The 13523-nt window shown below is 46.7% G+C and overlaps 7 protein-coding genes across 7 annotated transcripts; 3 read left to right on the forward strand and 4 right to left on the reverse strand.

Moving 5' to 3' along the window:
* The first annotated feature begins 14 nt into the window (after window positions 1–14).
* V1508DRAFT_420643 (40S ribosomal protein uS11) lies at window positions 15–1116 on the forward strand. The gene is made up of 5 exons (XM_066940786.1): window positions 15–107; window positions 218–280; window positions 346–388; window positions 486–763; window positions 822–1116. Exons 1-5 carry the CDS (start codon window positions 77–79, stop codon window positions 854–856), a joined length of 450 nt encoding a protein of 149 aa, XP_066794730.1. The 5' UTR covers window positions 15–76; the 3' UTR covers window positions 857–1116.
* V1508DRAFT_183563 (uncharacterized protein) lies at window positions 819–3247 on the reverse strand. The gene is made up of 3 exons (XM_066936138.1): window positions 2573–3247; window positions 2455–2520; window positions 819–2397 (listed from the first exon to the last, which is right to left on the reverse strand). Exons 1-3 carry the CDS (start codon window positions 2999–3001, stop codon window positions 1279–1281), a joined length of 1614 nt encoding a protein of 537 aa, XP_066794731.1. The 5' UTR covers window positions 3002–3247; the 3' UTR covers window positions 819–1278.
* A 529-nt stretch (window positions 3248–3776) lies between these two features.
* Window positions 3777–7312, forward strand: V1508DRAFT_373024 (uncharacterized protein). Its single transcript, XM_066937519.1, has 2 exons — window positions 3777–5528; window positions 5576–7312. The coding sequence occupies exons 1-2, from the start codon at window positions 3846–3848 to the stop codon at window positions 7130–7132; spliced, it is 3240 nt and encodes a 1079-aa protein (XP_066794732.1). The 5' UTR covers window positions 3777–3845; the 3' UTR covers window positions 7133–7312.
* A 348-nt stretch (window positions 7313–7660) lies between these two features.
* On the reverse strand, window positions 7661–8935 carry V1508DRAFT_456686 (A1 cistron-splicing factor; the record flags this gene model as incomplete). The annotated part of the gene is made up of 4 exons (XM_066942659.1): window positions 8488–8935; window positions 8052–8435; window positions 7813–7993; window positions 7661–7760 (listed from the first exon to the last, which is right to left on the reverse strand). The coding sequence occupies exons 1-4, from the start codon at window positions 8912–8914 to the stop codon at window positions 7661–7663; spliced, it is 1092 nt and encodes a 363-aa protein (XP_066794733.1). The 5' UTR covers window positions 8915–8935.
* Window positions 8936–9507: 572 nt separating this feature from the next.
* V1508DRAFT_433604 (40S ribosomal uS9 domain-containing protein) lies at window positions 9508–10221 on the reverse strand (the record flags this gene model as incomplete). The annotated part of the gene is made up of 4 exons (XM_066941993.1): window positions 9508–9555; window positions 9627–10001; window positions 10097–10141; window positions 10198–10221. The coding sequence occupies 4 exons, from the start codon at window positions 10219–10221 to the stop codon at window positions 9508–9510; spliced, it is 492 nt and encodes a 163-aa protein (XP_066794734.1).
* A 179-nt stretch (window positions 10222–10400) lies between these two features.
* On the forward strand, window positions 10401–11743 carry V1508DRAFT_420661 (60S ribosomal protein eL13). Its single transcript, XM_066940787.1, has 4 exons — window positions 10401–10545; window positions 10607–10650; window positions 10769–10963; window positions 11077–11743. Exons 1-4 carry the CDS (start codon window positions 10542–10544, stop codon window positions 11467–11469), a joined length of 636 nt encoding a protein of 211 aa, XP_066794735.1. The 5' UTR covers window positions 10401–10541; the 3' UTR covers window positions 11470–11743.
* Window positions 11626–13479, reverse strand: V1508DRAFT_420663 (uncharacterized protein). The gene is made up of 2 exons (XM_066940788.1): window positions 11977–13479; window positions 11626–11923 (listed from the first exon to the last, which is right to left on the reverse strand). Exons 1-2 carry the CDS (start codon window positions 13331–13333, stop codon window positions 11799–11801), a joined length of 1482 nt encoding a protein of 493 aa, XP_066794736.1. The 5' UTR covers window positions 13334–13479; the 3' UTR covers window positions 11626–11798.
* Window positions 13480–13523: the final 44 nt, after the last annotated feature.

Here is a 13523-nt window from a genome sequence, read left to right on the forward strand (position 1 = left end):
AGTCAACTTTTGATCCTCTCTTTCTTGAAATCTGCGCGACTAATTGACCTCAACAGCTAACATTCACATCTATACAATGCCACCAAAATCAGCTAAGGGTCCCCAGGGTATGTGCAAGTGGGCTTTGGAGGACTTGTTCCATAGAGCGCTCTCGTTATGTGGAATCCTGACTGGAAATGGAGTTAGACATCTGGAATACTAACGAAAGTCGCTGCAGAGAACATCTCCCTTGGTCCTCAGATCAGGGACGGCGAGCTCGTCTTCGGCGTTGCTCGTATCTGTATGTTATCTTTTCAAAATCATTGATATTACTTTATTGTATACGATTTGCTAACTGTGGGATAGTCGCTTCTTTCAACGATACTTTTGTTCACGTCACCGATCTCAGGTACGTTTTATTTCGTTCAGTGACCATACCGCGAAAGCACTAGGAAATGATTGTGGTTTGAATATCTTTGGGAAATGCTGATGGAATGGAACGACAGTGGACGTGAAACTATTGCCCGAGTTACTGGTGGAATGAAAGTCAAGGCCGACCGAGATGAGTCCTCCCCCTATGCAGCTATGTTGGCTGCACAGGACGTCGCTGCGCGCTGCAAGGAGCTTGGTATTACTGCTCTTCATGTTAAGATCAGAGCCACGGGTGGTACTGGCTCTAAGACTCCCGGCCCGGGTGCCCAAAGTGCCTTGAGAGCGCTTGCCCGTGCTGGCATGCGCATTGGACGTATCGAGGACGTTACCCCCGTCCCATCAGACTCTACTCGTATGTCTCCGCATTTATTGGCATTGTGATAACGTGGGAATGCTAACCATTGTTATAGGTCGGAAGGGTGGTCGCAGAGGTCGCAGATTGTAAACAACTTCCACATTGCCTTCTCATTACTCTCATCATGTTCTATATGTACTATCTCATGACATAACAACGGAAATTTCTCTATAAAAACTAATAAATTGGAGATAACGGTTGTACCATTAATAGAATGCGATTCTCATCGAATCAAAGTGGATCAGACAGTAGAAAGAAACTGGGACTGCTCTAAGTCCTTTATTGACCTATAAATGCAAGACACCCGATAGATACAAGCGGGAGTGATGAAATTGAATTGACAATACAAAGAACGTATAGAAACCGACATAGATGGGAAAAAGATCCAATTATCGTCTTCAGGCAATCATATATCATCAACCACACACATTTTTGGGCTTGCCATCTTCGATTCCGCTCGTTTCGACCGAAGCTGAAGGTGATACCACATAATATCGGACATCAATGAAATCTTAATACGCGTTTGACGCTGATAAACTGTGCCTTTTGCGTTTCATTTTGTTTCGTGGAGTCAAAGGCGTTTCGTTGTCCTCCGTCTTCACGTTTTGCCGTTGTGGCGACTTCCTTGGGTTCGGTGAATTAGACGGTGAATCGTTAACACTTTGGAATAGAGCGACCGGTGACAATGGAACTTCAATAGTCTCATCTGGGTCGAAGTTTTCGGTAGTTTCAGAACCATTGAACATTTTGGACTCTCCCTCCAAATGAGCAGCATCAATGTCCTCGTCATTGTCGACTTTTGGGTCTGTCGGAGCTTTATTGACATTACTGTCGGCTTCTTCTGCTTCAGTGGTTGCTCTTCTCGAATGGCTGGAAGTGGGAGATAGTGCCTCCTCCGCATCCTCATACTGGTCTTCTGGCTCTGTGTCCATGTGCTCTACATCTGTATCCGCAACATCAGTGTCTGATTCCGCAATCTGTGTAGTCACTGACTCTTGCGCGGTGACTTGTTTTCGCTGAGTCGTAGGAATCGCTGATTCCACTGTTTTAGAGCCTCTCGCTTTGTCACGCTGCGCAGTTCGCTGTCTGTGGATCAGGTTACGAGATTGTGCATTCAAATTTTCCCCATGGTGCTGACTCAAGACCTGTGAAGCCAATATTCCCAGAGCAGCCAGGGCACCTTCGTCGTCGTTGCTTCCAGTGCGATGTTTGCTGTCATGATTTTGGCTACCACGAGCAAATCCAGAACGAGTTGAATCTCGTTGTAGTTTGCCCTCTCGTATTCGCTGCTTCAGGCAATCAATCTCCATTTGTCTTTCCTCGATCATCTTTTGTGTCTCATAAAGACGACTCTTGGCCCGAATGAGCCGCCGCCGATACCTGTCAGCTCCGACCCTCGCTGCCATTTCGCTTTCCGACGGTCTCTGATCTGACGGTCGCAGCCGCAATAGATCAACTCGTAATATGTCTACTTGCCGTTTTACTATGAAGTTCTCGACCTGATACCGTTTAAGTGATTCTTCAGTTTCAAATTTCATTACCCAAGACTCAAACCGGTGCCGCGAGGAAGCTGTTCGAGCATTACTAAGAGACGACCGCAGACGTCGAATAGCAGCATTTGCCCGGAAAAGCTTTAGGCAAAATATATCAGTCAAAGTAAAAATAACTGGATACTAAATATTCGGTACCTGATGTTGTGCAGTACTCGGATCCATTTCTCTTATGGCAGTAGCTGGTAGGTCTTCCCAGTCCTCCTACAAACGTCAGCCTGCATTACGACAATGGATAGAATTAAAAAAGATTTACCTCGTCGACCGACTCATTGGGACTGGTCTGTCCCCGAGGTGAGGAGCCCGTCCGCGACGCATTTGACTCTGCGTCGCGCGATGAAGTACTTGAGAAGGGTGTAGGGAAAGATGGAATTACTTGTGCGGTAGAGCTGGATGGAATTCTTAGATACGGTGCGACTTGTGGAGATCCTCCAGGTGGAGCCGGCGCAAGTGGTCTAAAGCGGCGGGAAAGAATCGGCGTCGACTGTGAAGGGCTTTCCGTTGCTGAATTCTGATCTGGAGCTGAAGAGAGACTGTGTGTTGCCGTCACCCTAGATCCGGATGATATATTTTCTGATGGAATGGACATAGTCGTTATAAGAGGCGGTGTAACCGCGACTGGTGAAACAGACATTTCCTTTTCCATACCTACTGAGTATTTTGGTTGCGCAAGTGCAGATGGCATTTCGCCGCCCGCTGGCGACGTTATGTAGATCGCTATAGTTTCACGTAATTTGACTGTATCTGGGTAGATTCAGGCGGATTATTCTCTAATTCTGACGGTGCTGGCGAAGGCTGTTGCAGTGGCACTGTGGGAGAAAGAGTCGTGAGACCCAATTGGAGGAGCCAGAAGGAATTGCAGATGCGACCAATTTCGCTAGGGATTGTACGTTCCGTACGGAGGATAAACCGAGCGCCGTAGGAAATCGTGAAAGGTGTTATCGGTCCGCAAGACACACCAATTCGGGAATTGTGCGCGGACAAGACTCGCATGGAATAATTGGGGCCGCACAATTGTGCTGGGCACTGTCACCGACGCGCGCCTGACTATAGGGCCCACTATGAGTGCCTATCAGCTGCCCGATACGCAACTGCGGTTGCGATAAATAAGAATGGCACTGTTGAGGCTGCTCTTGCTCATTCGCCGACGGAGGTATCTAGTACGAGAGTTGAAACGTCAACAAACCGTCATTGCAACCTGAATCAGTGCGCTGACAGAAAATTCACTCACTAACAAACTGATTGACCGAAGACAAGGCGAGAAGGGAAGCCTATAGATAAGACTTGCCGATTTCGCAATGTTGACTCTCAGGGGTTTCGAATTGTAGGTTGCTGCGGACACGAAATTCGCGGTGTCCAAACCGAAGTCGTCTACACCGCGCTGCCAATGCGCCATCACGTGACCCAATGTGACTCGCGCTACTGTTTGTTTACAGGTCATGGCACAACCAGGCGCCTGCCACAACATCTCATTGTATCGATCAATTGTCGTTCTGTATGGGCTGGATTTTCTTACGGTAAATGTCAGGATGACTACTCGGACGCCTCCGGATGCAATTCAACGGCCGCACTCTCGATTGCCAGTTTCTACTGTAGGCAAAACGCGGATGCGGCCCATGTCTGAGTTCAATCCTTCATCAGACTTCCGCGCAAGCAGCTATGGGGCACCACTTGAGTCCCATGGAAAACATATATTAGGAGAATCACATTCTTTAACAAGACCCTCGACTACTCTAAACGCGAAGCTGGAATCCATTCGGGATAAGCGTCGTTCAACTCACAGCAGATCTGTCTCACTATCAGCCGCGCCGACCTCGCTTGAACAATCTAATTCTTTTCGGAACCGTACTGATGCGCAGGCAGCTCGGCAGCCAGCAAGTTCTATGCGACCTCAGTCTTCTATGTCACAAAATGGGTCTAGAATGGAGGGTGAGACACCTCGGGTCTTAAAGCCATTCTCCGAAAATAGAATCGGCGCGTTAACGACCGCGGATGAAAGGACATCGAGCTGTCCAATGACGAGATCGAAAACGTTTACTGAGAAGTCTTCTACAACGACGTCCAGTATAGCCCATCGATATGACACTCCGCCATATGGAACTCCTTCATCTACTATACCTAAGCATTCGTCACCCTTGCGTCATCCTCCATCCGCGTCGAAGCGGCCGGTCCAGGAGACGCTGATGAAATCGGACCGTTCTTCCACTCTGGCGTCTACAGCGAGACAGCTGGTCTCACCGCCCTCAATGATTGGATCACCTTCTACACGTATATCAACAGCATTGAAGAAACCGGCCCGCTCTATATCGAGATTGGCTACGCCATCAACTATCACGCGCCCAATTTCGTCTTTATCAATCGCAAGTACGTCGCCCACCACCGTCACCCAACGAACAGCTTCTAGCTCTGCTACTGCCACAACTAAGATGCCTCCACCGACTACTCGCTGTGTTGCTACTGCCACTCGGCAGGTAGCAGCATTAAGCAATGTTGGCAACGTCACCACAAACCACGCTTCGCGATCTATTACGCGGCCAATGTCGTCCCTGTCTCGCTTGAAGCAGACGCCATCACGTATTATGAGACCGTTGTCAGTCACTGCTGAAGCGCTCCCGCCAAGGAAAATTTTGAGATCAATCAAAACTAGCAGTCGTGCAACTGAGAAATTGATGACCGTCCATACGCCAGAGCGGGCTCCTCCAGTCCAGAGCGCCCAAAAACGACTGATGAGGATGGCTTCAGAGAAAGTGAAATCGAGCTCTTTCGGTACTGTCACTGAGATATCTAGTCCTGTGGCTTGTGGGACAGCTCAAGCCGAAGCAATATCTCTCAACCTGAAGGAAAGACGTCAGACGCTGACTCGACATGATCGGACTACTGAAGGCTCGGCAATGATATGTGATAAATCAGGTGATTATTATCAGAAAGTTATTGATCCTCTCGATCCAAAAGGCCGGAATAAATTTTCGAATAATCTTCACAGAAGGATACAAGAGGCTAGGAAAACCGGTACACTGCAGCTTTCAAAGCTTGGGCTCTCGAACGTCCCAGATGTCGTGTACGAGCTTCTGCAAAACGGCCATCAAAATGGTGTCTCCTATTCCAAGCCAAAAAGCATTCGCGAGTTGACTGCCTTCGTTGCAACCCATAATTCGATAGAGAGGATTGACGGACTTTTTCCGGACGTGTTTTCGTGCTTGGTCTCCGTTGATGTATGAATAGGTCATCTATATTCAGTTACCAAGCTAATATGATACAGCTGCGGCATAATGGACTCAGGAAAATTCCGCTGTCGATGAATAAGCTCTACTCGCTCAATGTATTAAACCTCAGCTCCAATAAGCTCACAAATGAGTCTCTGTCCGTTTTATTTACAATAAGCTCGCTGCTGGATCTCGATATTCAGGCCAATAGGTTTGACGGGGAAATTCCGTCGTGCTTGTGCAATCTAGTGTCGCTAGAGGCTCTCAATGTGAACGATAATGAGTTCTCGTCGGTAGCGGAAACAGCATTTACTGCCCTATGTCACCTTCAAAAGTTGAATGTCAAGTCAAACAAGCTCCGAACGTTCCCGTTTGGTTCCATAGAAAACGCTCCTATTGTCGAGCTCGATCTATCCTACAATAAAATATCTGAAAGTCTCATATCAATCGATAGGATATCCCGATTTTCCGAACTCCGTGTCTTGAGGGCCAGCCATAATCAGATAAAAGTTGTGTCGGACTTCGCAATTATGCTACCATACTTAGAGGAACTAGATTTAAATTCGAATATGGTGGTCTCGCTGGGAATGCTACTCTTATGTACGCCGAGTTTGGTTCAACTGCATATATCTCGAAATATGATCCCTGTATTGCCAGACGGAATCACGGAATTGCGAAATTTGAAGATGCTTGACATATCGTATAACTTGTTTAGGCATTTCGATTCCAGGATTGGACTTATAGATTCTTTGGAATCACTGCGGTGGGATGGTAATAAGTTCGTGGAGAGGTCGTTGGCGGCGCTGGATACCAAAAATCTCAAGATGAGATTACGTGAACGCTATGAGAAGGAGATGTCGGCGAAGGAGCAGCAGGATGAGCACGACATTGGCGATGAACTCCTAGAAATGGCTGTACAAAAGCGTCTGACTAGGTCACAATCAAAATCCAAACAACTAGACCTTTCTGGACGTGGATATTCAGATTTGCCGGATCGACTTGTAGAGCGATACATGCCAGGGCAATATAATCGATATGGAACGGTCGCTATTACGGAGCTCCATTTGCAAAGAAACGAGTTTTCCACTATTCCGGATACTATAATGTCATTCGCATTTGCTGACGCACTACGAAGTATCAATTTATCTCATAACAACCTAGGAGAGGATGCATTCGTGTCGCCTATCTCGTTGCGATCTCTGTCGGAGTTAAATTTGGCGTGCAACTCAATCAATTCTCTAATCATGTTCGTCGCCAATTTTCAGCTTCAGAGCCTCCAGAAGCTAGACCTATCATTTAACAAGGTACACCACGTTCCACTGAACTTAGTCATGGCCTTCTCGACTCTGGAAGAGCTGAACTTGCACGAGAACAAGATTTCAGAGATCGACGCAGATGCATTCAAGGGACTCGAGAAGATTGACCTGTCCAATAATTCAATCAGATATCTGCCGCCTGAGCTCGGTAAAATCAAAACAATAGTGACATTGAAGGTACATGGAAATACATTCAAAACGCCGCGATGGCAAATCGTTCAGAAAGGCACCGACGCGTTGATGCAGTGGCTCAGACTGCGACTGCCAGAAGAAGACGATGGGCCAGAGAGTAAATAACAGATATAGCGTCCAGGCGTCCAGAGCGTATATATGGTGTACATTATATCTCAAAGCATGAAAGGAGTATCTTTTAACAATTCACTTTTGGGCCGGCTGTATAATTAATTCATGATTAGTGTTGGAAACATTGGATGTATTATCATATGATTTTTTTGTAATGCACTAGTTTTATACCAAAAACGACCGTCAGACTCCAAGCAATGCAGAAGCAAGTCATAATTCAACCATCAGATCATAATTCAACTATGACAGGTGCATATTCGCCACGTTCCTCTTCCGCTTCATCGCTATCGTACGCGGCACCAGATCCTGCAGGTTCATCTTCGTCGTCACTTCCATAGTGATGCATTCTCTCGAAACCGTTACCTGAAGTACCAGAGAGACCGCCAAGGATGCTCTGGCCCTGCCGTCGACGGCGTGCTGCCATCGAGTTGCCATTGAAATCCAAATCCAAACCGAATTTATCTTCTAAGACGTGTCCAATATCTGTAATCTGATGTAGCATGGCGTCCTTCATATCGGACGTCATAACCGTGATTTCAGACTCCGAAGATGTCGGATCTTCCAGGCCAAAAGATCTGCTGTACGGGTGTACCAAAGTCTTGCGCAGCGCTCGTAAATGAGTCTTTACAAAATTAGATCCAAGCAAGTCAGTGAAGTAAACTCCTGGAACACACTGAAATTGAGCGTATAGAGTGTCCAGAAACTTTCGATAAAGTTCGGGTTGTGATAAGACCGCAGATTTGCATGTACAGAGCAATTCCACGATGCGCTTCCACTGCTCTGCCGCTGAGTAGTTCGCTAGCAGTACTAGCAGAACAAAACATAGTTGAAGCTCCGCCAGAACCGCATTATAGTCTACCCAGATCATGAGTCAACAAGGACCATTGGAGCATGGCATGAGAAACAGGCATACCTCCGTTACGCTCTCTGGATACTAAGTCTCCGAGGAACCAACTTCTGTCCAAAGCTGCCGTTGTCAGCTCGCGTCCAACAGCGCCTTCCCTCCACGTCCTCTGTCTCTTGAGATCGAAATTCAAAAACCTGAATGAATCAGTATCGTCTAATGGCGTTGAGGTATTACTGCTCGACGAAGCATTCGATATAGCTTGACTTAGGAGTAGCGAGTCTGTCGAAGACGCGGTAATTGAAGACACTGGCACGGCATTGTCAGATGACGCCGGAAGATATGTCGATAGTAGCTTCGGAGTCAATAGAAACGTAAGAGCAGCAAATTCCGGTGATGAATGGGGATACGAAATAAGATGAGGATAAAGCGTCAGAAGGCCTGCCAACATTACTCTTGACATCAGATATTGTAATAAACACATCGGGAAGCAAAAGTTACATACTAACGTCGTCTACATCACGCTTGGATGTTACGAATTCTTCTGCTTCTTCATCCCACGTCATGCTAGTAGTTTTTCCTTCGCTTGCTTCAAAAAAGACAGCCATGCGCAGATTCATGTTGCTCATGACAATGTTGTCCGACTCTTGCACCACCTGCCTGTCAATGTTCGACTGCGATTTCAGGAGAACGTTGTCACTGTCATCTTCGTCGTGAATGTTCGTTATCCTGGAGCTTGTGGGAACCGCATTTTCTAGGCCGGTCGAACCAGGAGTCGGTGAGCTCCAATGCAAGACGTGAACGCCATCAGGAATTAGTTTGATCCCATTGAAATCTGCCGTGGAGGTAAAAAATTGCAGATCAATTCCTATAAGGCATTTATCTGGAATATTGTAAAGTATTAATGTTGTTTTTGGCGGCGGCACCGCCATTGTTGATCGGAGATGAGTATGTGGAAACTAAGAGAGTGAGCAGTAACGTCACCGCGAATTTCAGCCATGGGGCCACAGCTACGTCGAATGATGTACGCGGCCAATGGCCATCACAGACAGCCAAGACCTGTTCATATAACTACTGATATGCGGCGATTCTATTTTGGCATTTTCATCATTGGCCAGAGGGAACATCCGAGTGGCACTTTCGCAATGATGACCTTAAAAAAATTATGATACAATCGTGGTGAGACAGTAACTCCAACCTCTCAGTTGGATTGTTGGTCCATGACCACCATAGATCTGTAAATATGAATAAGCCATGTCATCGGAGACTACACAATTCCGAGATCCACTAATAACCATGAACCCTCGAAGACATCGAGGACGCGCTGGATATCAAACACTGTACATGTTGATAGCCTCTAGGCCACCCTTAGAAGCCACAATACCTCGACGACAACGCAAAAAATTTAGTAACTTATAGTGTATCCCACTAACTTCCAAAGTATTATGCGACCCAATAACTTTTTATTCAAATTATGTCATAATACAAGGCTAACAAATACACATATATGAGAGAATTGTGATGTTTAACGGTATGATTTCTGGTAACGCGCACGAGCACCTGGACCACCAAACTATATTCAGGAACGCCGTCAGCTAGTCGTCCTCTCATTATTATCAAATCTTTAACAGTTGTTCCACATACCTTCTTAGGCTCGGAGTGTCTAGAGTCAGCAATGAGGAGTGTACGGTCGTAGGTGATGAGTGCCTTCTTCAGCTCGTTCTTGCTCTGCTCATCAACGTACTTCTGGTGGTAGGCAACGATAGCCTTTGCGATGGCTTGACGAATAGCGTATATCTGGGAAACGTGACCACCACCGGTAACTCGGACACGGATGTCAATGTTGGCGAACTTGTCAAGACCGACGATGAGGATGGGCTCGTAGACCTTTAAATCACATAAACCGTTAACACCATGAGACTTCATTCCTAGCGGAATATTAATTACCTTGAAGCGGAGGATCTCCGGCTCAACGAGGGCAATAGGGGAACCGTTGACCTTGAGTATACCTTTGCCCGCCTATAATTTCAATTATTCACGTCAGAACTGAAGTTCGCATTGTGCAACGAGAGCTGCTGTCTCAAATCGTCAAATCAAAAGTTGGGATGTCGTACCTTAGCGTAAGCGACAGCAGTCGCGGACTTCTTCTTTCCGAAGGTCTGGCGAATGATTAGTTACAGTCATAGAACATAGTCGCAACTAATATCTGACATACCTGAACGCTTTGAATTTCTGACATTTTGTATATCTGTCGGACCGGATTTACTGTTAACGAGCGTAGAGACCCAGCGTTTCGTGAGGATCCTGTATTTGGCGTTGTGTTGTGTCCAGCCGCCCTTGGACGGGCGAAACCCTCATCGAGAAAGTGTCCAAGCCGAAAAGCAGTCACAACGTAACCCTACCTGCCTTTCGGAAAGCCCTACATCATAAGCGCTCGGGACCGACACACTACGCCCGGCGTTCGGTGCTGTCACCAAAAGTTCCAAGCCTGCTTTGAAAGAAACGATCAATCACTACTCCTGTAGACAGTGAACCGTTGCCAGATCCACATCGTTAAAAATGGGTATGTTACTTGGTCACGAAGGCGTATGGAATTATGGACCATCGTATTGACAATTATTTAGCTATTGCGAAGAACTACCCCATCCTCTCCAACCATTTCCGAAAGGTTAGTACAATTAGAACCCAGTGGAGTTTGATCTAAGCGACGACGCATTACCCACTTATCGACTTAATGCACCTATTGCAATATGAGATGATAAATAGACTAATATGCTTTGGTGCAGCACTGGCAGACTCGGGTTCGTGTCCACTTCGATCAGCCTGGACGCAAGCTCCGCCGCAGAACAGCCCGTGTCAAGAAAGCTGCTCTCGTTGCCCCCAGACCCGTCGACTCCTTGCGACCTATCGTCAGAGCTCCCACTGTTCGATACAATCGACGCGTCCGTGCCGGAAGGGGTTTCACTTTGGAGGAGCTGAAGGTGACTATGATTCTTTTTTGAAGGTGGAAGGACACAGGGAAATCTGCCTAACGCTACCTTACCTCAACATCAAATTTTCAGATCACGCATGGACAGTGTTAACAGGTTTGCAGGCTGCTGGTATCCCCCGCAAGTTCGCCAAGACTATCGGCATTGCCGTCGACCACCGCCGTCAGAACCGTTCCGTTGAGGGTCTTGATGCCAATGTTGCCAGACTAAAGGAATACCAGGCCAAGCTTATCCTCTTTCCTCGCAAGGCCGGTAAGCCCAAGAAAGGCGACTCTGAGGTGTCGGAGCTTGCTGCTGCTACCCAGGTTTCGACCGCAGCCGTTCTTCCTATCGCTCAGACTACGGTGGAGTCTGAGCCACGTATTGTCACCGAGGAGGGTAAGGCGTTCAACGCTTATGCTACTCTTCGCAAAGCTCGTTCTGACGCCAGGTTGGTTGGTGTTCGTGAGAAGCGGGCCAAGGCTAAGGCTGAGGAGGCCGCTGAGAAGAAGAAGTAAAGTATGCCATTGGGAAGAGTGCATGAAGGAACATAAAAAAGAATGGTAAAATTTGGGAATATTATATCATGCGTTAGCTATGTATATGTTTTAGTTCTTGTAATTTAATAGTTAAAAGAATGGTTTGGTAGTTAAAGATATTCGTAGGTCTAATTGGTTGCATTGTACGTTTGATCGGTGGTCTCAAATTTGATTATTATGATGCAAAGATACATTTCGTGGGAGCATTTATACAACTCCAATACCACTAATATACATGTTCTTGGATCAATACCGAAACACCCAGTAAACCAGTCAAAATGATGACCAAAAGTGGTCGTACAAAAGATTTAATCTTCCTCAAACAAATTTCTTATTATTATACTCGCAGCCCGATACACCCCATGAGTGCGGACTAGCGTATTGAAAATCTCGGGGATTCTGCCAAGATTCTCGTCTTGGTCGATCTCTTCGTCTATTGCCGATTTATCAGTGCATGATAGGTTGTGAGTGACAATTAGTACTTACAGTAGCGAGGAGCACTAACATGAGCAGTAACTTTGCTACCAACATCGCCGGTAACACCATCCAATTCTAAATCCCATGCTATAACCAGTTGTAACCCGTTTGGACCGCTATCTGACCTTATCACAACCCGTCTTTCGCCTAACCATAAACGTTTTTCTTTTGCTGTGAGCACCTTGTCTATCTCGCCCCGTTCATCGTCTGTGCCAAGTTTTTTTGGTAGCACTTTCGCACTTTGAATATAATCCGGAAAAGTTCTTGCAATCATGGCCATAGTTTCACAACGAACATTGGCCATTCTTGCAAATTCCGCTACTCCATATAAAAAGCACGATATGTCATATTGCCGCAAATCATGAGGCCCACTGCCGATCATTCTTGTATTCCATTCAGTAATGGTATTGCGAGCCCAGAGCGGTTGTATAGACTCTTGCCACACAAAAAATTCAAGTACCTCAAGATCTGTCTGGCTAACAATGAGAGACAACGTAAGTGATATTTGAGAGTCAGAGTGCGCAACTTGTATTTTATGTCGTGCTGTTCGGGCGATTGCATTCTCGGAATCAGTTGAAGGCAAAAATACCAACTCAACACCGAGAGAATGTAGAGTTAGACCGGAAAACCGTCGCAAGTTGTCGAGGTCTAATTCCGGCTCAGGCATATGCGGGAGCGTATTGTCTGGATTGGTGAATCCGATATAGTCCGTAATCGGCAGGTTCGATAATGAGCTTTCATTTGAAGATAGTAATCCACTAACCACAGTATCTAATTCGGTAATTGTCAGCTTCTCTGACGATGACTCCGTCTGAGTGCTGTGCTCTCCTTGCAAAACCATATTCTCCAGTTCTTCAATCTCATTTTTCACTTGATGCAGCCTCCATAGGAGTGCTACTCTTAACTCTTCGACTTCGCTTTCTTTTTCCAATGACACCTCTGGAGTCCCACTTAATAGCCGATCTAGGTCTGAATGCAAGTTTGCTGTCCGTACAGGCGTAGATCCGATATGTGGAATTTCCCCGTTTTTTTCTCCGGGCTCAATTGGATCACTCGATAATTCTGCTTCCGACGCAATCTGACTCAAACTTTTGAACCTTTTCGCCGGCCTCCGCTGGTCTACCGTCGACGTCTGAATTATATCGGCAAGTATTCCTGTTGTCGCCGTGCTCTCGTCTCCGGAGTCCGCTATCCGTTTGAACGATGACTGTGTTCCGCCATAGTGCTGCCCACTGCTGTGTTGTTGGCGTGACGGAGCCACGCGTGTCGGCGTCGGATTATGTTGGTTTTGTTGCGGACTCTGTTGTTTCTGCTGCTGATTATCTCTAAACAGAGACGTCGGCGAGGTCGCCGAAGCAGAAAGCATTTGCGGGGACTGTGGGACGATTCCGTCGTCACGACGACGAGTCCAAAGTACGTTGGCGATGAGGCAGATCGGGTTGCGGTTATGTTTTTGATGCCACACAACTTGTGGCGTGGGCGCAGGGTTTGTTTACTTTGCGAACCCAACATAAGGTTTCACCGGCACCAACCGCATAGCTCCTACCATTGCGGTA

This window comes from Lipomyces doorenjongii (genome assembly GCF_038497915.1).
Source record: "Lipomyces doorenjongii strain NRRL Y-27504 unplaced genomic scaffold V1508scaffold_39, whole genome shotgun sequence".
In the NCBI taxonomy this organism is placed as follows: Eukaryota; Fungi; Ascomycota; class Lipomycetes; order Lipomycetales; family Lipomycetaceae; genus Lipomyces; species Lipomyces doorenjongii.